Source organism: Sebastes fasciatus, chromosome 16, assembly GCF_043250625.1.
Source record: "Sebastes fasciatus isolate fSebFas1 chromosome 16, fSebFas1.pri, whole genome shotgun sequence".
NCBI lineage: Eukaryota > Metazoa > Chordata > Actinopteri > Perciformes > Sebastidae > Sebastes > Sebastes fasciatus.
Window position 1 is genome coordinate 31910727 of NC_133810.1, and position 26506 is coordinate 31937232.

General features: G+C 39.1%; 1 protein-coding gene and 1 pseudogene across 1 annotated transcript in view; both read left to right on the forward strand.

Annotated features, from left to right (window-relative positions):
• LOC141752673 (protein NLRC3-like) overlaps positions 1 to 26506 on the forward strand; it is a 782294-nt gene that overhangs the window by 273135 nt on the left and 482653 nt on the right. The window contains exon 13 of the mRNA XM_074610793.1: positions 25625 to 25741. Coding sequence (XP_074466894.1) covers positions 25625 to 25741 — 117 coding nt within the window. The remainder of the gene's footprint in view (positions 1 to 25624; positions 25742 to 26506) is intronic.
• Positions 2708 to 3702, forward strand: LOC141752523 (NLR family CARD domain-containing protein 3-like; annotated as a pseudogene).

Sequence of the window (26506 nt, forward strand, 5' to 3'; positions counted from 1 at the left end):
AGCTGGTTTAAAGGCTAAAGCCTGGTCTAGCATTCTGCTAAATACATCACTTTAACCGTCACATAGTGCATACTACTGAGGAACGCAGTATGCACTATGTACTGTATACTGCGTACTGCGTTGGTCAGGAGTTAAATAAGGAACATCAGGACACCAGTGTTACATGCTGTGTGTCTTAGACTGATGCTCTACCTCAATATCTAGACCACTTCTAACCTCCAGTTCAATCACCTCAGTGGAGATATGAATGGAGTATAGCATTTCAACTCTCTCCGTTCCAGTGGACAGCACTTGTATAAACTATAACTACTGGAAGACTAAAGAAGTCAGAGAGGTCTGACACCGTTTCCCTTTCTTAGAAGTGTTTATTGTTAACACATAAAATAGATTCAGAAAGTGACAGCGTGTTTATTTATATTGCAAATGTTGTTGAGATTCTATCCTCCATTCATATCAGCACTGACAGGAAGTCACTGTTTACCGTGATGAAGCTGCCACCTGGTGGTTTCCTGGAGCGTCCTCTCAATATCAGCGTACATGAGCAAGTTGCAGTTTGTTTATATAGTTATATAGTTTATATAGTTATTTAGCCTCCAAAATAATATTCATGTTTTTAAAATGTCCGTTGTTCCTCTTTAATGAACAAACTTCAGCCAGATCACTAAATGTTCAATAAGACAGTCAGACAGGAAAAGCAGCTAATTCTAGTTTATTAAAGCAGGAGAGTTCAAATAAAGGAACATCTTCATCACAGACTGAATGCTGAATTCACTACCAACACTTTAACTCTTCTCTGTGACCATCTGAGCTTCAGTGTTGGACAAGTCTGGATATTCTTCACCAACAATCAACAAATGATTTTAGTATTAAAGTAATGTCTCCACAGAGAGAAGAAGAGGAGTCATGCTTCTGTGGAGGAGCTGATGTCCAGATCCAGAACAAGACCTGGACCTCAGACAGCCAGTCAGACCAGAACAAGACCTGGACCTCAGACAGCCAGTCAGACCAGCACTGTCCAAAGTAAGACTGTAGATGTGTCTGCTGATGTCTTCATGTCTGGAAACTTGTTGTTTTAATTCACTGACTATTGTTGTAACAACTGTTTCAGATCTGCTCCACCAACATATCTGCTCTGCATCACTTCCTTTCTGAATCTGAACCCAACAGAAATCATTTTATATTTGTATGTTTTGTTTTTATGATAGCACTCCGTCTTTGCATCAACCAATCAGAATGATGATTGTTCTCCATCTGCATAGATGAAGATGAAGAACTATTAATCTCTGTAAAGCAACAGCATCACTGTTCTATCCCAGACAGACAGACACACTGATGAAAGGGGAGTTATCTTCTTGTCATTGTCGTATAACAATACATGCTCATGGAGGATCTCTTGTTGGGTCTCTAAATGATAGAGTACGGTCTAAACCTGCTCTATATGAAAAGCATCTCAAGATAACTTCTGTTATGATTTGACGCTATATAAACATAAACTGAACTGAACTGAACTGAACAGGAGCCACAGACTTTGAACAACATTATCTTTCCTGCTACAGTCTCCTTCTCTGACTTACAAACACACGTCTGGTCCTGCAGAGCGACACGTTGAAACACTATTACAAATAAATATAGAAATCACGTTGATGTTAGTTTAGACTTCAAGAAGGGAAGATGACTTTATAACCTTTACTTCTTTATATGTTATTATATTGATTATTTTCATATTGGCATTAGAAATAATAAGTTTCTTTGTTTTGTCTTAAACTTTGTTTCTCTCTTTCAGCAGATAGAGGTCTGCAGGAGGTTGTAGATGAACATAAGATCAGTCTGAATAGAGGTCTGCAGGAGGTTGTAGATGAACATAAGATCAGTCTGAAGAAGAGATGTGAACGTGTGACTGAAGGAACTGAAGGAACTGATGAAACAGGAAGTGGAACCCCCCTCAACAGGATCTACACTGAGCTCTACATCACAGAGGGACAGAGTGAAGAGGTTAATACCCAACATGAGGTGAGGCAGCTTGAGACAGCTTCCAAGAAGAAGACCCTCCATGACGCTCCAATCAAGTGCCAGGACATCTTTAAAGCCTTACCTGACCAACAGGGACACATCAGAGTCGTTCTGACGAACGGCGTCGCTGGCGTTGGAAAAACCTTCTCAGTGCAGAAGTTCACTCTGGACTGGGCAGAGGGCTTGGAGAACCAAGATGTCAGTCTGGTGGTTCTGCTTTCGTTCAGGGAGCTGAACTTGATCAGAGATGAGCAGTACAGTCTTCTCATGCTGCTCCATGATTTCCATCCAACATTACAGAAGGTCACAGCAGAGAAGCTCGCTGTCTGTAAAGTTCTGTTCATCTTTGACGGCCTGGATGAAAGCAGACTTTCACTGGATTTCAAGAACAACGAGGTTGTGTCTGATGTCACCCAGAAGTCATCAGTCAATGTGCTGTTGACAAACCTCATCCAGGGGAATCTGCTTCCCTCAGCTCTCGTCTGGATAACTTCCCGACCTGCAGCAGCCAATCAGATCCCTCCTGCATGTGTTGACAGGGTAACAGAAGTACGAGGCTTCACTGACGCCCAGAAGGAGGAGTACTTCAGGAGGAGAGTCAGTGATGAAGAGCTGTCCAGCAGAATCATCTCACACATCAAGACATCCAGGAGCCTCCACATCATGTGTCTAATCCCAATCTTCTGCTGGATCACTGCTACAGTTCTGGACCACATGTTGACTACAGACCAGAGAGGAGAACTGCCCAAGACCCTGACTGACATGTACTCACACTTCCTGGTGGTTCAGACAAAGAGGAAGAAGCAGAAGTATGGTGAGGGACATGAGACGAGTCCACAGGAGCTGACGGAGGCTGACAGGGAAGTTCTTCTGAAGCTGGGGAGGCTGGCGTTTGAACAGCTGGAGAAAGGAAACATCATGTTCTACCAAGAAGACCTGGAGCGGTGTGGTCTGGATGTCACAGAGGCCTCGGTGTACTCAGGAGTTTGTACAGAGATCTTCAAAAGAGAGTGTGTGATCTTCAAGAAAACAGTCTACTGCTTTGTTCACCTGAGCATTCAGGAGTTTCTGGCTGCAGTCTACATGGTCCACTGTTACACAAACAGGAACACAGAGGTACTGGAGGCCTTCCTGGGAGAAGACTTCAGGCACAGAGAATTAAACCCAAAGTCTTTTCTCAAGAACATCCCCCAGTATTTTGGAAGCAGTGCTAGTCGTGGCCCATCTCTGGATGTCTTCCTGAAGAGAGCCATGGAGAAATCCCTTGAAAGTGAAAATGGCCACCTGGACCTGTTTGTTCGCTTCCTTCATGGCCTCTCTCTGGAGTCCAACCAGAAGCTCTTAGGAGGTCTGCTGGGTCAGACAAACAACAGTCCAAAAATCATCCAGACAGCCATTAACAACCTGAAGAAGATGAACAGAGATAAAGTCTCTCCTGACAGAAGCATCAACATCTTCCACTGTCTGACGGAGATAAACGACCACTCGGTACATCAGGAGATCCAAGAGTTCCTGAAGTCAGAGAACAGATCAGAGAAGAAACTCTCAGAGATCCACTGCTCAGCTCTGGCCTACATGCTGCAGATGTCAGAGGAGGTTCTGGATGAGTTGGACCTGAAGAAGTACAAGACAACAAAGGAGGGACGACTGAGACTGATTCCAGCTGTGAGGAACTGCAGAAAAGCTGTGTAAGTCCAGATGTGATTAACTTTATAGATCAGCGTAGATTAGTAGTTTAGTTCTTCAAATATAAACACTATAAATTATTCTTAAAATATAATATTCTTATAAGTGTTCCACGTGTTTATTACATAAATATGTCAGTTGTATTTTGTCACAGATGTTCTTGAGCTGTTTCAAATGTTGAGTTAAAATGTTTCAGTAGGTTGTGTTTCTAGCTGTCAAGTTAATGAACACTTATTCTATTTATTTAGAATAATTGTTACATTTTACAGTTTTTTCTTATTCAACTTTTTGGGTGATGGAGACGACATGTGAACCTGGTAAAACAAATGAAAAGAACAAAAGATCAGCTGTCTGGTGGAGCGCTGGGTCTAACCGGTGTAACGGCAGCAACAGAACGTTTGCTGATCCGGCGGGGAGTCGGGGCGGTCCTGGGATCAGAGTCCTGGTGCTGGGGTTTGCTTTCAATAGGCCTTGCACCACATTACACCTTACCTCGTGTGTTTTTGGACTCATCTCTGTCGTTGGCTTCAAATCCAAACGTTTGCCATGTTGCCACAGTTTTAGTTTTCTTTGAGACCAGCTCTGCCATGTCTCGTCTCGTCACCCCAAAAAACACATGAACTTCCTAGTAAACAAACCTCTTCTTGTTTATACACCAACATAACATCATAATATTACGTTAATCACGTTGTCATATTGCAAATACAGGCTGGATTTAGCACTGTGTCTCTGTCGGCACAGGTTGTTGATGTCTGCTACTTTTTAGTTTGCCAGAACGTGTCATAATGACAAATGTCGGTTCTGCCGGTTAGCATAAAATCAAACCGGTTTAAGCTCGTACACCGGACCGGACCAGACCGGAGCGGCTAAACCGAAAATCGACCCAACTCTAGCATTAGCCACCGTAAACTACTGGTCATACGAGACAAAGATAGTCGTTGTAAAACCCCTGAGTGTGTTGAATCGAGCAATGGTGCATTTTATTGCTCATGAAGTCAAGTTGTGTTCCATCATCTTGTTTTTAAGTCTTTCCTTTTATTCTGTTGCTCACAGAAGGAAACTCAGGTGTTTCTCTCTCTTGTTGCTGTAGAGAAGAGTAGTAACAGGAAATACACAGCTTCCACCAATAACAGCCGTCTGATGAATATATAACAGCAGAATGATAGAATTCAGACTTTTTAAGAGATCTTATACGCACCAAAGATCAATGTTATGTTTTTAATGCTGATACACTGATAATATCTTTCTAATGACATTATGCTGAAAATAATGAAATCTATTATAACTGATATTGGTTCTTTAATTGTTTTTGTGAGATGAATACGTTTGATACTGTAGGGGTTCTACTTTGGTAGGTTTTGGTTATTAGCAAATTAATTAATAAATAATAATATAATTATTAATATTAATAAAGATTATCAATAAACATCAATAATAAACGGGGCACCACCCTGGAATCAGGGACCAATGACCAAAACGTTAATATAGTCTCATTATATATGCTAGACTATCAATTTGGAACGTTGATTAATAATTAAATTAATAACTATAACCAAAATAGATAGTAAAGGTTGAAGGATATCGGAATTCTTGACATAGCAGAGGTTGGCAGTATTCACTCTTGTGCAACATTAAAGAGACCAGCATGTATATTCCACAAACATTTATTTACAAGTTAATAAAGGTTCAAAACACAATATTAATCTAACTAAATAACTAAACTAAACAAACCAAACAAAGTGTGTGTGTGTGTGTGTGTGTGTGTGTGTGTATGTGTGTGTGTGTGTGTGTGTGTGTGTGTGCGTGAGAGAGAGAGAGGGGGGGGAAACAAGATGGGTTCTTGTCTCAAAATGTCAGTATGGCCTACAAACAAGATGGCGGGCACTGTAAAACTACAAAGATGGCTGAATCAAAGATGGCTGAATCAAAGATGGCCATCAGCATGTCACCACATGACCTCTTTGTTCTTCTGAGAAGAAGGACAGAGAGGGGGGTGATGTGTGGTTAAGATTATCTGAAGCTGTATGTTTATGTTTAACTAATTCACAGTTTGTGTATGTGATCTTTATGTGTGTTAGATATGCAGTGGGTTAGAAAAGATGGTTAGTTGCATGCAAGACCTCGTCTATGTGAAGCATAAACTAAACACATCAGATGTGGCGAAGCCAGTTACCCAAAAATCAAATACAGATAAATCACCACAGTCAAACTCAATGAATAACATTAAACCAAATCAATACAAGTACTTTCTAGAAATCAAAGTTGGACAGTCTTGCTCAGCCCTGTGCGATTGCTAATGCTAAGGCCCAGTACGTTACCAATCCATGGAAGAACCGGGTTTGTGATTCCATGTGTTGAAGTTGTGGTTCCAAGTAAAAGAGGTCGTCTTTGCTGTTAGTTTGGTGCTAACTTCTTTGCTTGATAGCTTGAAGTTAGCTGGTGGAAAGGGCAGAGCACTCGCGTCGTCTGCCGTTTGGTTCCTTGGTTGCAATGGCTGTTTCCTAACAGGCCATTGATCAGAACCAGAACTGTTTTGCAAGTTCTGGACTTGAGAGCCGTTCACCTCAACCAGGTCAGCCTGGGTTGAGTAGATGAAGAGCAGAGAGAGCGCAGCAGCTCACCTCTCACACGTCAGGAGAGATGAGCAGATGAGAAGAAAGAGTCGAAAGAGAAGGAACAAAGAACATTCCTCTGGTTTTGTTCTGTGTGAATTTCACACCTAGGTGTGAAATGTTACTGTAGCCAATGAGGACTGAGATGAGTCCTGTGGTCAAGGATCAGGTTACTGAGGTCATGAGGTCACTTGAAACCAGCCAGATGCTGGGTCCCTACAATACTCAGATAAGACTGTTAATGATAAAACACCATGCAGTCATCAAAATATCTAATTATATGAATGTTTAATTATGTACAGGTCTAATATTATTACACGATCTGTTTCATTTCTCTACCGTTTGGCAGCAGTCACTGAATTTTCCCATTTATGGACGTGAACCTGACAGCAGCAGGTAGCTAGCAAAGAGAGGTCATCTTTATCAACTGTATTATTATTACTTATTCACTGAGTTTTAAAAATGCTTTTCTAATCAAGAAGGCCTCATGCTAACTTTGTGGAGACAGACCTGGGATCAGATCTCACTGACAGACTGGACATTATGGAAGCATCAATGTACCTACATGTTCTCTCTCTTCATCTGCAAGATTAAAGGAAAACAAAGATTAAAAGTCTGCAGGTTTGAGAGAGAGAGAGTGATGAGAATTATTGTTTCATGTCAAACAGTGAGATAAGATTAGCTGAACCACTGATGTGAGGAGCAAATGTTAATCAAAGAAGTATATATCAAACTGTTTAGTCATCAAATGCATGAAGTAAATATAAACTGTCCTCTTTCATAACAACATATTTTGTAATCTTTGTGTCATCACAGACTTTCTAACTGTGGACTCTCAGATACTCTCTGTGAAGTTGTGGCCTCAGCTCTGAAGTCCAACCCCTCCCATCTGAGAGAGCTGGACCTGAGTCACAACAACAACCTGCCGGATTCAGGAGTGAAGCTGCTTTCTGCTGCACTGGAGAGTCCAAACTGTAGACTGGAGACTCTGAGGTCAGTTCACTGACTGTAGTTTATGTAGTTTGTAGACACACACTCTCTCTGCACTGGCTCTGCTCCAGATGGCTCTAGAGAGGGACATTCACGTTTTCACGTCGGCCACCGTAGCTCTCCAACACGCTTGGCACACAGGAGAGGCTTCAGTTGGTTGTAATCTCCTCACCTCACCGCTAGATACCACCAGATCCTACACACTGGACCTTTAACCACAGACCTTATTTCAGACATCTAACTAAAAACCCATTGACTTCCAGACGAGGGAACAGGAAGTGCTAAAATGCTGACTCATTTCTGGGTTTTAGGACTCATTCCTGTAGCTCTCTATTTGAACATGTCTGAAGGTGCAGCACTCTTCAACAAACACGTATTGCACCAACTTAAAGGCACATAAGTGATGATTATGAACGACACCATCTAACCAGAGGTTTCTATGGTTCTAAGTTATTCCCACGTTCTTTTTGACAGCAGATCTAACTGTGCTCTGTTTTCATGTCAGCATTGTCTAATTATTTGAAGCAAAAACCAAATAAATATTCTGCATCAGAAACATCTTTGCAGGTTCATATTTATTCAATCTATCTGAATACAATACTCACATGTTCATATGTACATTCAAAGAGTTATTGATGTCTGTCATCATTCCTTCTGTCTGTGAACCAATCCCCGTATAACCTGAGTGTTACGAGATGAGGACTAAATCCACAGTCTTGTTGTGTGTAAAATGACCTGTAACGTTGATCTTAAACTAATCGGAGGCTTCAGCAGTCTGAGTTAGATGTATTAGGGCTGGGTGACTTGGACAAAATCAAATATCACAATATTTTTTTGTGTAAATGACCAATAATAGAACAACTGGAACAGTCTGGTAAGTTCAGAAAATGACATCACTTTACTGTAATACAGCCTTTAAAACCAGGAAGAGACAACACTTATGCCATATCACGATATTACTAGGGCTGTCAATCCATTAAAATATTTAAAAACGATTAATTGCAAATGAATCACACATTTTTTATCCGTCCAAAATGTACCTTAAAGGGAGAGCCAACAGGCAACAACAGCTGTCAGTATGTCAGTGTGCTGACTTGACTATGACTTGCCCCAAACTGCATGTGATGATCATAAAGTGGGCATGTCTGTAAAGGGGAGACTCGTGGGTACCCATAGAACCCATTTACATTCACTGATCTGGAGGTCAGAGGTCAAGGGACCCCTTTGGACATGGACATGACAGTTAGGAGTGTTATTTAACCTCCTTCATGACCAGCTAGTCTGACCTGGTTGGTACTGATGGATTCATCAGGTTCTGTAGTTTACTATGGTACCAGTAGTAGTAGTAGTAGCAGTAGCAGTAGTAGAAGTAGTAGTAGCAGTAGCAGTAGTAGAAGTAGTAGTAGTAGTGGTAGTAGTAGTAGTAGTAGCAGTAGCAGTAGCAGTAGTAGTAGTAGTAGTAGTAGTAGTAGTAGTAGTAGTAGTGGTGGTAGTAGTAGTAGTAGTAGCAGTAGCAGTAGTAGTAGTAGTAGTAGTAGTGGTAGTAGTGGTAGTGGTAGTAGTGGTATTAGTAGTAGTAGTAGTAGTAGTAGTAGTAGCAGTAGTAGCAGTAGTAGTAGTAGTAGTAGTATGACCTGGTTGGTACCGATGGATTCATCAGGTTCTGTAGTTTCAGATGATACCAGTATCTTCACTCTAGCTTTAAAACTGAGCCGCTACAACCTCCGGAAGATCGATTGCGTTAATGCGTTAAAGAAAATGTTGGCGTTAAAACGATTAACTTTGACAACCCTAGATATTAGGATATCCTAAATCTAAGACGATATCTCGTCTCGTATCACGATATCGATATAATATGGATATATTGCCCAGCCTTAGTATGTATCCAGTCAGTATGTCGTGTGTGACAGTTTCCTTGTTGAGCTGCAGGAGGATTAGTAACTCAAAGAGGGAATTTGGTACGAAACAGTCTGTAACTTTGATTTGTCGGACTCAGACTGCTGAATCTTCATATTAGTTTCAGTTGAACTTCTGAAGTCATTTCTTACAGTGTAGTTGTGTTATGAAGGGACCACTTCACAGGAGGAATGATTACTGCCACCAATAACTCTTTTAATGTACATATGACATGTGGCTGTTGTTTACAGACACACTTGAACAAATGTGGACCTTTCCTGTAAATGACATAAACCTGCTAAGCTCCCAGATACAGTGAGAAGAAGGCCATGTAATAAATGAAGTAATGAAGTCCAACAAGTCTGATTTAATATTGATCCTCTAATTCCAGACTTGACAGAGATCAGCAGCTTGTTATTGATGTGTGTTGACATGAACAGCTGTATGAATGTTGTGGTGACATCTGGATGATGTCTGTAGAAGGCTGACATTATGATGATCCACAATAACACAATGACAAAGTCACTCTACTCATTTTAGGGAAAAGATCATTGATTAGGACATAGTGATGTTGAGCTACACATTTAAAACCTGAACACATCTGACTGGATTATAAAGTGATTTTTATTTTCATCATTTATTCTTTATTCAGATTGTGGGGCTGCTGTTTGTCAGAGATCAGCTGTGCTTCTCTGATCTCAGCTCTGAAGTCCAACCCCTCCCATCTGAGAGAGCTGGAGCTGAGCTACAACCACCTGAAGGATTCAGGAGTGAAGCTCCTGTCTGGTTTTCTGGAGAGTCCACACTGTAGACTGGAGACTCTGGGGTCAGACACCATTTTTTACTTGTGTACTGAGATTAATATGATGTGAAAGTTGTGGTGACACTAAACTGCAGACATCAGGCTGATATTATACTGATCCACACTGAGTCTCTTAATGCTAAAGTCTGTTTTCTTCTTCAGTGGTTTAGTCCATTGACTGTGGCAGAGCAATGTTAAGCTACACATTTAAAACCTTCATATATCACAACACCTGACTTCATCATGTTTAAATAAATTATAAAAAAACATAAATATGAAGAATAAATAAATAATCTCTATTTCAGCTATCAGACAATAACAAATATGTTCAGTATTCTTTTTTTCTATAAATGTTATGAAGCTATATGATGCTTTTACTGACTGAAGAGTTTAAACTGAAGATGCTTTGATTTTATGACTCCACTATTCCTCAAATATATATATTGTAGATGTCTTATCTTAAATAACTTTTGTTCACGTTTCCCCAAAATCCATCCTGACATCTTTATAAACTTTGAGATGTTGAGTTGAATCAGTTTCTGTGGTTCTTATTTGTGTTTGGCTGCTCAACATGAGTTTGTATAGATGGATCCTCTGGTGGAGCTGTCAGAGTTTAAGAGGTGAAGTCACTACGTCTTTATTGAAGTAGCAGCACGTTGTCATTAATATTAATGAGAGCTCTGTTTCACTGTTTGTATTTGACAGTTTGTAACCTGCATCCTGTTGGCTTCAGGTGTTTGGAGTTTACATTTTCTAAACTTCTACGTTCTAAACCTTCTTCAGCTCTGAACACATTATTAAACATTGAATGATTTCAAGCAGGAACGTTGTCTTCTAAACTTACATCATTTATTCTTTATTCAGATTGTGGAGCTGCAGTTTGTCAAAGATCAGCTGTGCTTCTCTGGCCTCAGCTCTGAAGTCCAACCCCTCCCATCTGAGAGAGCTGGAGCTGGGTAAAAACAACCTGAAGGATTCAGGAGTGAAGCTTCTGTGTGGTTTTCTGGGGAGTCCACACTGTAGACTGGAGACTCTGGGGTCAGACACCATTTTTTTACTTGTGTACTGAGATTAATATGATATGAAAGTTGTGGTGACACTAAACTGCAGACATCAGGCTGATATTATACTGATCCACACTGAGTCTCTTAATGCTGAAGTCCCTTTTCTTCTTCAGTGGTTTAGTCCATTGACTGTGGCAGAGCAATGATGAGCTACACATTTAAAACCTTCATAAATCACAACACCTGACTTCATCATGTTAAAATAAATTATTAAAAAACCCCATAAATAATCTCTATTTTAGCTATCAGACAATAACAAATATATTCACTATTTGTTTTTTCTATACATTTTATGAAGCTATATGATGCTTATTGTAAGGTTGGCCGAGTGGCTAAGGCGTAAAAACTGAGAAAAATTCCAGTTAAGCAGTCCAGGTGTATTTATTAACAATTAGTGGAAACCAACAATCCAGTGCAAAAATAGGTACAGTGCAGGCCTGGCATCCAGGAAACAGGTTCTTCCAAAATAATGAAAAATATAAGCAAAATGACAAAAATATATATCAAGATACAGCATAGGCTATGCCCCTTTAAATGTTGGGCCCTTGCAGCTCTACAATATGGCTTGCCTCTCATCAGAGGTTTGCTCTCCACTGACCCCCCTCCAGGTATTCCAGCCTCCTCTTTTATGAAGCTGGATCCTACTAAGTAAAACAAATAATAATTAATAATCAATCAAACAACAGCATAATAATATCCAGTCCAAAAAATAGGACATAATTTAGAATTTAAATTATAAACCATTTAATATAACATTTTGAGGCAAGTAATTATTCAAACTAATTAAAATTACCTTGCCTATTATCACCCCTCCAACTCTACTGTACTTGGTACCTTCTCTGGAAACCCCCCTTACATAAGCTATTGGTACGCTCCTGTTCGGTTTCGGCAGTCCAGGTCTAAACCAAGGAGCGCATCTACAGCAGAGAAGAAAGGATGACAAACCATTTACTGAACATCCATTTTACAATAGATGGAAATGTTCCATATTAATACTTATGCCTGTGTGTAATTCATAATACATGTTTACTTTGTATCACTCTGACCCCCATTAAGAAATGGATTACTTTGTCGGCGGGTCTCCCGACATTTAGAAGTACTGATGCTACAGTAACACTTAACCCCGACACCTCCAAGCCGGCTTGATTCAATATATGATGATGGAGGTGGCGTTGCATCTTACTTTACAGGGCACGGTCTAACCCGTGATGCTTTTACTGACTGAAGAGTTTAAACTGAAGATGCTTTGATTTTATGAATCCACTATTCCTCAAATATATATATTGTAGATGTCTTATCTTAAATATCTTTTGTTCACATTTCCCCAAAATCCATCCTGACATCTTTGACATCTTTAGAGACTTTGAGATGTTGAGTTGAATCTTGAATCAGTTTCTGTGGTTCTTATTTGTGTTTGGCTGCTCAACATGAGTTTGTATCGATGGATCCACTGGTGGAGCTGTTAGAGTTTAAGAGGTGAAGCCACTACGTCTTTATTGAAGTAGCAGCACGTTGTCATTAATATTAATGAGAGCTCTGTTTCACTGTTTGTGTTTGACAGTTTTTAACCTGCATCCTGTTGGCTTCAGGTGTTTGGAGTTTACATTTTCTAAACTTCTACGTTCTAAACCTTCTTCAGCTCTGAACACATTATTAAACATTGAATGATTTCAAGCAGGAACGTTGTCTTCTAAACTTACATCATTTATTCTTTATTCAGATTGAAGTGGTGCAGTTTGTCAGAGATCAGCTGTGCTTCTCTGGCCTCAGCTCTGAAGTCCAACCCCTCCCATCTGAGAGAGCTGCAGCTGAGTAACAACAACCTGAAGGATTCAGGAGTGAAGCTCCTTTGTGGTTTTCTGGAGAGTCCACACTGCAGACTGGAGACTCTGAGGTCAGTTCACTGACTCTCTGTTACTGTTATAGATCTTATATCTTTAATTAACAATTGAACCTGATTTATGTACAAACATAACTTACATCCATAAAGTTGTTAATGTCCTTTTCTTCATATTTTCATGTTTCTTGAACTAAATTCAGTCTGCAGTCACTAAAGACTTGTGTTTCTTAAAGAAAGTGTAGAAAATGTCCGCTGTTAGTTGTTAAAGTAAATGAATGTTTATCATTGTTGGTAAATGGTCACATCTGGATACAGAAGATCCTCTGAACTATTATTCAGGGTTCCTACGCAGTATGGAGAAGTATGGAATTTGATTTTAGAGAGATCAGCAGCTTGGTATTGATGTGTGTTGACATGACATAACATGGATTATAAAGTGATTTTTATCTTCATCATTTGTTCTTTATTCAGATTGTGGATGTGCAGTTTGTCAGAGATCAGCTGTGCTTCTCTGGCCTCAGCTCTGAAGTCCAACCCCTCCCATCTGAGAGAGCTGGATCTGAGTGACAACAACCTGAAGGATTCAGATGTGAAGCTCCTGTCTGATCTTGTGAAGAGTCCACACTGTAGACTGGAGACTCTGAGGTCAGTAGAGGGTCGGAGGCGGTCCATGCTGATTTCAGCAGTATTGTTGTGATGTGTTTCCTCCATTAAGCTGTGAGAGGAGAACGGTGACACACAGAGAGAGAGAACAGTCAGCCAATCAGATCAGCCAGAAGCTCATCATGTGATCATGTGTTAGAGTTGATGTGAAGAAGATGTTGTTGTTGTGTTCATGTCTCCAGGAAATAAAGCTGGATTACAGCTGACAGTATCACATCATGTATAGAGACAGTGGTCCTCATCCATCAAACTGTCGTACCATCAACTCTGATCAGAAAGTGTGTGTTCTCTCATTGAGAGATAGAACATCATAGAACCATGGTTACATTTAGTAACCATGTGGTCTTTATACAGACCAGAACCTCTGCTGAAGTCCAGTAATCACAGCTGACGTTTTACTGTTCAGTCTGTGTATGAACATGTGGGACCTTTTAAAGAGGACCTATCAGGCTGATGTTCAGCTTCATACTTGTATTTTAGGTTTCTACTAGAACATGTTAACATGCTTTAATGTTCAAAAATCACTTTACTTTTCTTCTACTGGCTGTGCTGCAGCACCTCTTTACACCCTCTGTCTGAAACGCTCTGTTTGATCTCCTTGTCCAAAAAGACTCCATATTTAGTCGGGCTGTCAAAGTTAAAGCAATAATAACCCGTTAACGCAAGTTCGTTTTAACGCCACTAATTACTTTAACGCATTAACGCAACTTGTGACTTTTAGGTTGTAGCATCTCAGTTTTAAAGCTAGAGTGAAGATACTGGTATCATCTGAAACTACAGAACCTGATGAATCCATCGGTACCAACCATGTCATACTACTACTACTACTACCACTACTACTACTACTACTACTACTACTACTACTGCTACTACTACTACTACTACTGCTACTACTACTACTAGTACTACTGGTATCATCTGAAACTACAGAACCTGATGAATCCATCGGTACCAACCGTGTCAGACTAGCTGGTCATGAAGGAAGTTAAATAACGCTCCAAACTGACACTAAATGTTGGAGAGGAAAAACTGTCATGTCCATGTTCAAAGGGGTCCCTTGACCTCTAACCTCCAGATCAGTGAATGTAAATGGGTTCTATGGGTACCCACGAGTCTCCCCTTTACAGACATGCCCACTTTATGATCATCACATGCAGTTTGGGGCAAGTCATAGTCAAGTCAGCACACTGACACACTGACAGCTGTTGTTGCCTGTTGGGCTGCAGTTTGCCATGTTATGATTGGAGCATATTGTTTAATGCTAAATGCAGTACCTGTGAGGGTTTCTGGATCAATATCTGTCATTGATTTGTGTTGTTCATTGATTTACAATAATAAATATAAACATACATTTACATAAAGCAGCATATTTGTCCACTCCCATGTTGATAAGAGGATTAAATACTTGACAGATCTCCCTTTAAGGTTCATTTTGGACGGATAAAATAATGTGTGATTCATTTGTAATTAATCGTGATTAAATATTATAATGGATTGACAGCCCTAGTAATATCGTGATATGGCATAAGTGTTGTCATTTCCTGGTTTTAAAGGCTAAATTACAGTAAAGTGATGTCATTTTCTGACCTTACCAGACTGTTCTAGCTGTTCTATTATTGGTCATTTACACAAAAATATATTGTGATATTTGATTTTGTCCAAGTCACCCAGCCCTAACACATCTAACTCAGACTGCTGAAGCCTCCGATTAGTTTAAGATCAACGTTACAGGTTATTTTACACACAACAAGACTGTGGATTTAGTCCTCATCTCGTATGCGTCCTTCCTGCATTTGGCAGTTTAAACTGTGTTAATTCTAGTCTGGATTATGTGTTTAACTTGTCTAGTATGCGTTTGTAAAGTGTGCCGCTCTGCTGACCGTAGACTGGTCCATGTCTCTGATTGGTCATGTGCTACAAACCCCGCCCCTTCTATGTGAACGCGCTCACAGCCAGACTGAGAAACCCTGGGTTGACTTACCGAGTTGATCAGAACTGTCGTAGGACCGCTTAGCGGGATCTTGGTTGAGGGGTTAGTTAAACCAGATAAGGAGAAGATACCCTGGGTGTGTTGGACTGGCTTCGTAGTACAGGCCTCTGGTCTGTGAGCTCTGAGCTCAGTGTGTTCACTCCAATACGTTAACATGAGAGCTGAAAGGAAGCTGGCTACGCTGCACAGACTGAAGTCCTGCTGCTCTTTATACTGGATGCTGACTGACAGCTGATGAAGGGAGTCTCTGTAAACACTGATTGATGACTTCTGGTGTCTTCTTCTTCTCTCATCAGATGGAAAGGATGGAAGTGGTATTGATCTCTAACCACCATCATCCCTGTGTGTTCCTCTGGACCTGACAGAGTATCATCAGTGTATCTGTCCTTCTGCACAGTCTCTGCAGACACACTGAGACTCCTCCACTCCTTCTGCTCCACACTCCACCACCTCCTCCACCTGGACCTGGGTTTCACTTTGTCTTTACTCATTCATATATTCTGAACCCAAAGTGCCTCTGCAGATTAGTTCTAGGCATACAGAGAATAAGAGTAAAAATAAGGGAATAGTGATGAAGAGAGATAAAAACCCAAAACAAACAAACAAAATAAGGGAATAGTGATAATAGTGATAATAGTGCTTTAGGGGTTCTCTGTAAGGTTCAGGTCATCAACTAACATTGAAAGCTTCATAGCTTATTTTTCTTCCTATGTTTGAGAGATGAAAAGTAAAGACACAGCTCCTGATGGAAAACATAGAAATGTGGTCTTGATTTCAGGAATCTATTTTTATGTATAAAAAGAATGATTATGGATTATTGATTGCCAGGTCATTCATGTACGGGATCTTTCACAATTGTACCAAATATAACATTTTCCTTTGTTAGAATAGAAGAAAATACAAATTTAGTGGACAACCAAAAATGCAAATCATCCCAGAGAGCATTAGCAAAAATACATTCATAAAATAAATGTTCTGTAGTTTCAATGTGTTCATCACAGAACCAGCAGTTATTGTGATCAAAACCAAAACGGTTTCTTAAGAACTCAGCAGAGGGGGATATTATATATATTTCACTGAGAACCTTAAAGTGAACCTCCTTCACTTTTGGTGCAATAGGACATTTAAAGAATTTCGATCTTCGACTCTCAGCATCTTTTTTAGAGAAACGTTTTAGAATTGAATTTCTGTTTGAAGAGAACGGATATAAGTCTTTAGTAAAGGTGACGTTAGGTAGTTTTAAGTTAATGAGGTTGTGACCATTCACCAAAAGTGAAGGGAGATTGGGGGTTTACATTATCTTGAGATAAATGATATGCCATCACAATTACAGCTTGAGGGATTGCTTTGACAACATTGTTATACTGACCTCTGTCAACGAGGCTGAGTTTAGAACAAAAGCCCTCAAATGGTAGAATGTTTCCTGTATTGTCCAATAAATGCATCACAGATCATTTTCCTTTTTCTAACCAATTTTGTAAAAATATGGATTTATTTTTAAGTAATACATTCCGTCAATTCCGTATTGGGGTTTTATGGGACTATAATTATGTTTGTATATCATTTTCCAATAAAGTAAAACCTGTTGATGAAACAAGGATCATTTGACGGGGAGCTTTGTGAAGTCATAGTCGCATCTAAGAAGGAAGCCGATGCCTCCTAGTTTAGTAAAAATTTCACTGGGCATAACAAACAAATAGCTTTTTTCATGTTTTAGAAATGATCTTAATAGACTCATTAATGTATTCAATATCAATAGCCTTAAGTCCACCTTCCTCATATTCTTTAACCATAGTGCCTGTCTTAATATAGTGTGTTTTCCTTTTCCAGATATAACTGAAATTAGCTTGGTTTATGGCTTTTATTGCATTTTTGGGAAGTGATAAGGAGTAAGCTGGGTAGATGAATCGGGAAATGCACTCCATTTCTGTAAGAAGAATTCGGCCTATGATAGAGATGTCTCTTTGAGACCAGGAATTTAAATGAGATTTACATAATTTAAATATTACTTATATTACAGCAAGAACATAATCGGATGTATTGTTAGAAGGTGGCTGCAGTAGAAGAAGACAGTTTAAGTTAAATGACTGTGAAGTCAGACTAAATCGATTCATAATGCTGTCAGCGAAGCATTCAGACTGAAATAAAACGACAATCACGTCTTTTATCAGTTTTATTACAGTCAAATATTGACCCTCAGATACTGAGGTGAAAGTCTTAAAGTCACAGTCTGATCATCTGCTGTTCACTTCATACTCTAATACACAGTCAGAGTACTAATACTACAGTGCAGAAATACTACAAGTCCTGCTTTCCAGTAAAAGTACAGAAGTATTAGCATCAAAATCAACCTAAAGTATGAAAAGTTCTGGCCCTCATTATGCAGATGTCAGAGTGATGTTCTTTATAGACCTTTCAACCAGAGTTACAGACGGCTCTACTGTAAAAACAAAGAATAAAAGTCAATAATAATCCAGAAACAAAAATATATATAAAATAAGATAAAATCATTTAAACAATTCTAGCAAATACCCTCAGTTAAGAAATAAGATAAGATAAGAAACTACTTTATTTATCCCGATACAATGATCGTTTATAGCTTGTGGGAATAATTATAAACAATAATAATAATAAAAAACAATAAGTAGTAATTATACTACTACTATTACTATTAATAATAATAATAATAACAATAATAATAATAATAATAATAATAATAATATTATTAATAATAATAACAACAATAATCATAATCATAATAATGAAATTAATTAAAATCAGAAGCAAAATATAAATAATAAAATAGAAACAGTAAAATAGAAACAATAAAATAAAGATAAGAAATAATGAGATCTACTGTTAATCCTAACCCTAAACAGCTGTAGTTAGTCACAATCATTATAATTAAAATCATTATCACACTGCCCTCCTGTGGACAAAGAGCATAACTACATCTCTTGCTCTTTTATTTTGAAGGATGTAACCGGAAGTGTGTCTTGTATGTAATTCCTCTAACTTGATATTGATGCAGGTGTAGTTACCGACCGTGGCCACTAGGGGGCGTTAAGATCCTTCTCTGGGTGATGTTACATAGATCTCATGTTACTGAGGCTGTAGCTAGTTAACCAACCACTTTACATTTAAATATTACTTCACAGCTAGTTGGGCTGAACATTTTAAACAAATATATCAAGCTGTGATTTTTCTCACTAATATTGTGATTTAAATAGATTATGTTCTATAAATCAATCTCCTGTTTTTCTGCTGATTTGATGGCCTAATGTTACACAGTTACAGTGTTAGAAAGTACATTTACTTTCATGCCACTTTATACTTCTACTGCAGGACATTTCAGAGGGACAAGTTGTCCTTCTTACTCCATTTATCTGCATTTACGCTCTACATTTATCTGACAGCTTTAGTTACTAGTTACTTTACAAACATATGAAAATGTACAGCTGAAACTATTAGTCGATTAACTTATTAATCGATTGACTGAAATTAATTGGCAACTATTTTTGATTGTCATTTTTTAAGCAAAATCATTTCATGGTTCCAGCTTCACAAATGTGACGATTTGCTGCTTTTCCTTTTTAATTATTTTATTATATATAAATCTATCTAATGATATAATATGTCATAGTTTAACAGTCACAGGGGACGTTTTCTTTCTTTTAATACTTAAAGTACATTTTCATGATTATACTTACATACTTTTACTTAAGTAACATTTTCAAAGCAAGACTTTTACTTGTAACAGAGTATTTTTACAGTGTGGTATTAGCACATTTATTTAGGATCTGAATACTTCCTCCAACACTGCACAGTTGTCAACACAATACGTTTTTATTAATAATCACAAACTGGCTCTGGAAGTAACCTGAGGTAGTTTTTAACAACAAAAAGTATGATTTTAGCTGTCATTCATATGATATTACATTAGTGCTTTACTTCATAAATCAAAGATACTCTGTGTTTAAAGTAATCAGCTTGTTTAAGGTGAGACAGCTCAGTCTGGGTTCAACTTTAATGGTATATTTAGTTGTAACAGTTTGACTCTGATCAATAAATGTCAGGTTGTCCTGTATAATGTTAATAATGAATATCAGTGAGGTGTTTCTTCAGCTGATAATCATAATTCAGATTGATACTCTCTGATCAGCATCACTGTGTTCATGTTGTTGAGTCTAATTGTCTGATAAATGTTAGTTGTGACACCTACAGTACAGGTAGTTATGGCTGAAACCTTGTCTACGTACAGTGCAGGTAAATAACACCTGGCAGGTGTGTTTCTGTTAGAAACAGCAGGAATGTGATGAAGCTGCAGGTGTTGGGAGTTCTTGTTCTTCATCTGTGCTCGTTGTGTTCTTAATGCAGTGGGTTTCTTTGCTTCACGGTGTGAATAGTTGACCTCATATCAGTCACACTGATGTGAATACAGACAGTAGAAACTGGTTTATCAAGAAAATCACGTTGAACAAATGTTAAATCTAATGTGTGTCGGTTCACTTTCCTCTGTGACAGGACTACATATATGTAGAGACTGTGATCACTACAGGTTGTAATATTAATATTTCACACTAGTGGACAGTTTGTTCAGGATTTGCACAATTCTTTTTTAAACGTTTTACTGATTTAATTTGAGGTGTTTAAACTGTGTTTTCTTGTCAGCAGCTCAGATGTGGAGGAAGAGGAGCTGCAGGTGGAAACACTCGAGGATGTTGTTATCAGACAGTTTTCTCTAACATAGTTCCTTTTTGAATGAGATATAAACATTTAAACTTTATACTGCATGATCCTCTCCTCAGTCAGGCTAGGCGTTATCTGTTGGGACTGTTTCTTTAGTCAATCTGAAACTTGATAGTGTGACACTGAAATATAAATACATCATTGTTGATGATGCACACAGGGTCGGCGCCAGAGTGTTAGGGGCGGACGGGCAATCAGCTTTGACAGGGGGGGCATTTTTTTCCCCTCATATAATAATAATAATAATAATAATATCTTGGATTTATATAGCGCCTTTCATGAAACCCATGTAAATATAGCCTTTATTAAGTGTATCTTTAACATTATCATGTTTTATGAAAGAAATAAACTGACAGAGAGGTGTATACATACTGCCACTTATGCGCACAGGTGCGCACGCACGTATACACATGCTGTTATGTCCACAAAATCAGGTTATAAACTAACACCGTGTCTTAACTGGATGCGAGCGTCCGACTATCGCGCTGCATCGCGCATCTGACGCTCTCTGTCCACACTACGTTAAATCTGCACTTCTGTTACATCATGTAAACAAACCAGCAACATATCAGCTGTGAGCTCCAGATCAAACTGGAGCTGAAGACGTAACCACCTCAAAGATGGGTTAGTATTACTTGTTATCTTCCTACGTTTATACTTTTTTTTTTTTTTTTATCAGAAAATTAACATACGTTTTATTTGTGATATTTACTGGAAATAACATACGATATAGCCAAGAGCAACTAGGTTGTTATCTAGTGATCTTCTCCAGCCAGCTGACACCTTATTTTGGTTTCTGTTTTGAAACGAGGAGGTTCTGGAGGCTACAGATAACTCCTCAGGCACGCCCTGGCACGCCCTGCGTCCTGCTAGTGCCAGGGTCAAAATGTGCACACACACGGTAGCCGAGATAAACAGGCAGTTAAACAACACATTAATCTAACAGTCTGATTTCTTCATAACTATAATTTAAGTTAATAAAGACTAAATGTGGATGTTTCTCTCAGCAGTTGTTGACCCTGCTCAGCCTGCTGTAGTATAACATTAGTCCATTGTTTTATTCCACAATACTGAACAGAATAATCCAAACAGGTAGAAAACGTAAGATGTGAGAGGAGCACAGGATGCTTTCTACTCTCTTGGTCCTAATTGTGCTTTAATGCACCAGGTCTGTAGGTCTACTTTCTCTCATTTTTTTCTATTGAGCTAGATTAAAAAAAAAACTAAAAAAAACAAACACGCCATCGGAGCAGATCAAAACGAGGCTTCTTACTGAAATATTGTAGTGACGGTTCATATTCCCCAGAGTTTCCATAGTTGTCTCTTTGTGCTGTGTGTTCGTGTTTTATTTGAACCATCAGTGAGGTGGCTGTTATATTTTTTGACAGGTAGCTCGTAATAAAGTTTCACTAGTGAACTTTATTACATATAACTGCGAGCGTCAATGTCTGTGCTGAAAGTGTCAGTAATCAAGTTAATATTTTAATTTACATCCAGGACAACTGACCCGGTTTTCTCGGCTCATTTTATCTAAACTAATCAGCCGTTCCTCTCAATATGAGTGACAGGAAGAAAATAGGAACCGTGTATCCGATAGAAGTTCAGACAAAACGTCACGCCACGCTGTGCAGCGCCGTGTTGCTGTGTTGCTGTGCAGCGCCGTGTTGCTGTGCAGCACCGTGTTGCTGTGCAGCACCGTGTTGCTGTGCAGCACCATGTTGTTCGCAGCCAGTTCGGACACTCCAATAGAAAACAATGTAATCAAGCCCAAGTATATGTCCTAGTTGTTTTCGTAAATGCAAAACTATCACTGTTTTGTGCATTATTTTGCATTGCAGTGTTAAGTCCTTCCATTACCAAACTGAATGTCTTAATTGTACTTATGGCTTAGCTGCTATTTCAGTTTAGTTTTTTGTCAGGAGAGAATTCAGCTGAGGGGGCACAGTGACCTTTTTGGACCCCCAAGGCCCGTCCCTAACGCCGACGCTGGACTCGGGCATTGTAGATTGTAGCCAGCTTTCCGTGAAGCATAACAATGATGCCTCACAAAATCCGTTACAGTACCTTGTGTATGTCCGTATCGCCTCCACTTTATTGCTAAGTGAGTGCAGGTTTGTAAGAACAATAGACGGAAGAAGTCAGTCAGACTGTTAGAGTAATGTGTTGTTTAACTCCCTGTTAACTGGATCTCGGCTCCCGCGTGTGTGCACATTTTGACCCTGGCACTAGCAGGACGCAGGGCGTGCCTGAGGAGTTATCTGTAGCCTCCAGTACCTCCTCAATTCACTACAGAAACCAAAATAAGGTGTCAGCTGGCTGGAGAAGATCACTAGATAACAACCTACTTGCTCTTGGCTATATCGTATGTTATTTCCAGTAAATATCACAAATAAAACGTGTGTTTTCTGATAAAAAAAAAAGTACGAACGTAGGAAGATAACAAGTAATACTAACCCATCTTTGAGGTGGTTACGTCTTCAGCTGCAGTCTGATCTGGAGCTCACAGCTGATATGTTCCTGGTTTGTTTACATGATGTAACAGAAGTGCAGATTTAACGTAGTGCGGACAGAGAGCGTCAGATGCGCGATGCAGCGCGATAGTCGGACGCTCGCATCCAGTTAGGACACGGTGTTAGTTTATAACCTGATTTTGTGGACATAACAGCATGTGTATGCGTGCGTGCGCGCCTGTGCGCATAAGTGGCAGTATGTATACACCTCTCTGTCAGCTTATTTCTTTCATGAAACATGATAATGTTAAAGATACACTTAATAAAGGCTATATGAGGTGAAAAAAATGCCCCCCCTGTCAAAGCTGATTGCCCGTCCGCCCCTAACACTCTGGCGCCGACCCTGTGCCCGACTCTCTCTTTGAAGTCCCGGGATTCACCCTTATGCGGGCAGACAGGGATGCGGACTCTGGAAAAACTAGGGGATGTTCAGAAATGCTTTTCACCTTTTACACTGATGACTGCCGTACAAATACACCAAATCAATACATTCTAAAGTATTCTGATGATACAGCTATAATATATCTGTTAAGTCACTCGGACAACCCTGAGCTGCACCAACATGGCGTGAACAAAATGGTCGGGTGGAGTGACAGTAATGCTCTTAAGACTAACACAAAGAAAACGGAAGAAATTGTATTTGGTTCACCATCTGACTCTCAAAGTTCCTATTGTTATTCATAACGAAAAAATCCTGCAGGTATTTTCATATAAATATTTGGGAGTAATGATTGATCATTTATTATCTTGGAAAGACCACTTTGAATTTGTCTGTAAAAAGACAAAACAAAGAATTTACTTTCTCCGCCGCCTCAGGTCTTTTGGGGCGAGTAAACAAATTGTTCTTTTGTTTTTTACTTCTGTGATTATGAGTGTTCTACAGTATTGTTATACTACATGGTGGGTTCCACGATTTAATAAGATTGAACTGAAGCACTCTTTTGTTCACCAGTCAATCCTAAAACTAAATATGGAGCCTAATCCCAGATCAAATGTACGTTGAAGGGCCCTGAATATCATCTTCTGTGATTGTAATGTTTAAATATATTTATCCTTGTTTCTTGACTTTGTCCTGTGATGTTGCAAATGGAGCTGCTGTTATGCAAAACAAATTTCAGACCTGTCTGAAAATAAAGTATTATCGTATCGTATAAAGTTACTCATTAATGATAAGCTTCTACTAATTCTGAAATACTGACGTGTGAAATTCAATAAACTAGTAACTTTAACATTTGACTAGTAGAAAATTTGGGATTATATTTCGAAATCCAGGTTGCTGGATATTACTTATGTCTTTTCTCTTTTTGTAACAATAAAAAAAGCTGAAACATGAAATAGTGGAAGAAACATACAAATATAACTAATAAGAAAATGGTATAATACATTTCAAAATGTAGGTTCTTGTACTAATTGAGCAAGGAAGATGTGTCATTTCTGGCTACTGTGTTTAGATCATGAAAAAGACTTGCAACTCAGAAATGATTTTATTGTGCAACAGAGATTATATTTTTTCTTCCAGATGTTCAGAAAAATCTTAGAGATATAATTCTGAAAAAACAACAACTATAAAAGCACATTATTATTTAACTAAACTGGTTTATTGACATGATTTAAACATAAAAATTAGATAACATTGGATCAAAACTAATTTTAATTCAACCTGTTCAAGACAAAAGAGATTCTCAAAAACACACCGTGTTGCTCACACTAATCATCTAGTGTGAGCAACACACACACACACACACACGCACACACACACACACACACACACACACTCGTAGATAAACTCTGCGGTCAAAGGAGGAGCCACACTGACCCATGTTATCCAGGCTCATGAGAACAGGGAGGAAACAATGAAAGTGAAAGAGTTCAGTTAGTTATTCCAGACTCCATTATGAGAAGAGGACCGAGGGCTGACGACTGAAGACTGAAGCAGGGTGAGTGTTAATCCAACATTTTATTATGTTACTGTTAAAGTGTCTGAGTCAGTTTCCTCCCTGTGGACTGTAGAGGAGAGAAATGTTAGAATGAACTCAACAGTTTGATTCATCTGTGAACACAAAGTCATGACTGGCTGAATAATCCTCATTAAAGCTGCTGTAAGCCAAGAAAACAAGCAGAGAGGTAAAGAGAAGTGACCAGGTGGAGCGCTGGCTGCTTTATTATACTGTATACTGTGTGTGTGTGTGTGTGTGTGTGTGTGTGAGAGAGATAGAGAGAGGGTGTGTGTTACTTCCTGTTCTCTTGTACTAACTTGTTTCCTTTACATGCTCACACTCAGTGTTCCTCTTTATCCTCTCAGGCTGACTTCAGATCAGAAGATGATTGACTGTGAGGAGGAAGAGGAGGACAGAGCAGAGCCTCTAGTCTCTGGCTGTCTGACTATGAAGAGTGATCAGTCTAAAGGTGATCCTCCAGACTTCAGTAATGAACCTGGACCCTCAGAGTCAAAGTAAGAGAGCTGCTACTAACTCATTTATAGGACTCATTTTCACTTTCCTCTACCAATACTGTTTTCTGTTGATTGTGTGTTTCTGTTTTGAAATTTCTACTAAAATGTATTTTCTAACTGAAGTTTAATACACTTTTTGTGACACAAAGAGAATTAATTTGTGCATTCTTCCTCTTCGTATCTGTGACAGCTGTCAGTCACCCAGAACAGCTGTAATCTAAGAGGACTAATACAAACTTTAAAACCACATTATTGACAGTAGCAGTAGTTTGTGTGTTTAGAGCTACTGAAATGTCTTTATCATCAGAGAGTTTATCAAGGATTCATGTGATGTGAATAAAATCATCTTGGTGTTTGCAGAGTTCAGTCCAGACCGAGAGCAGAGTCTCCAGTACCCAGCTGTCTGTCTGTGAAGAGTGACCGGTCCATGTTCATACCTCCAGGCTTCAGTAATGAACCTGGACCCTCAGAGTCAAAGTAAGAGACTGTTTCTACTGTAAGCTGACCTGATGGATGATGATGCATTGAGGATGAAGACTAAATGTTCTGCTAACAGATTTATATTCTGATGCAGAACTATTAGTGCAGATACTGTTTCAACCTCAGATGGATCTTAGTCTGGGTTTTAGAGTCACAAACTACTGATTGTATTTCTGTAACAAAACACCTGAGAACCTCCATTTCACAATTTACACTTCAAGAAAATATTCATATTTCTGCCTGAACGTTGAAGTCTCTGTAAAGATTTACAACTATTCAAAATCTGAAAGAATGAGCTTCAAATGTGTAATTCATTTCCTCACATTTGTCCTCAAAATACTGTGTTGGTTTGACTTCTCCTAAAATCAGCTTTTTTGAAGTGGGGTTGTACGAATACTCCCGTGTTCTGGGAAGTCAAATTAATGCTTTTGTGAATGGAGTCTGGTGGCTTTGAAGAGAACGATATAACAGCTTCAGTTCCTCGTCAGAAAGGGCTGTCTGATGGTAAAGGATTGTCTGATGGTAAAGGACTGTCTGATGGTAAAGGATGGATACACACCAGTGTATTCTCCAGTGTTTCCTCCACGATTGTTATTTACCGACCGACACGCCCCCTTACTGGATATCAGTTATTGATTGGACGCTGCTGCTGATCGGTTTGATCTGATACATCAACATCACTGGAGTTTCATACCGGAGTGAAGACAGATCACAGATTAACAGATTTTTAGTTTAGTTGTCTTCTGATTCACCATCTAGTTA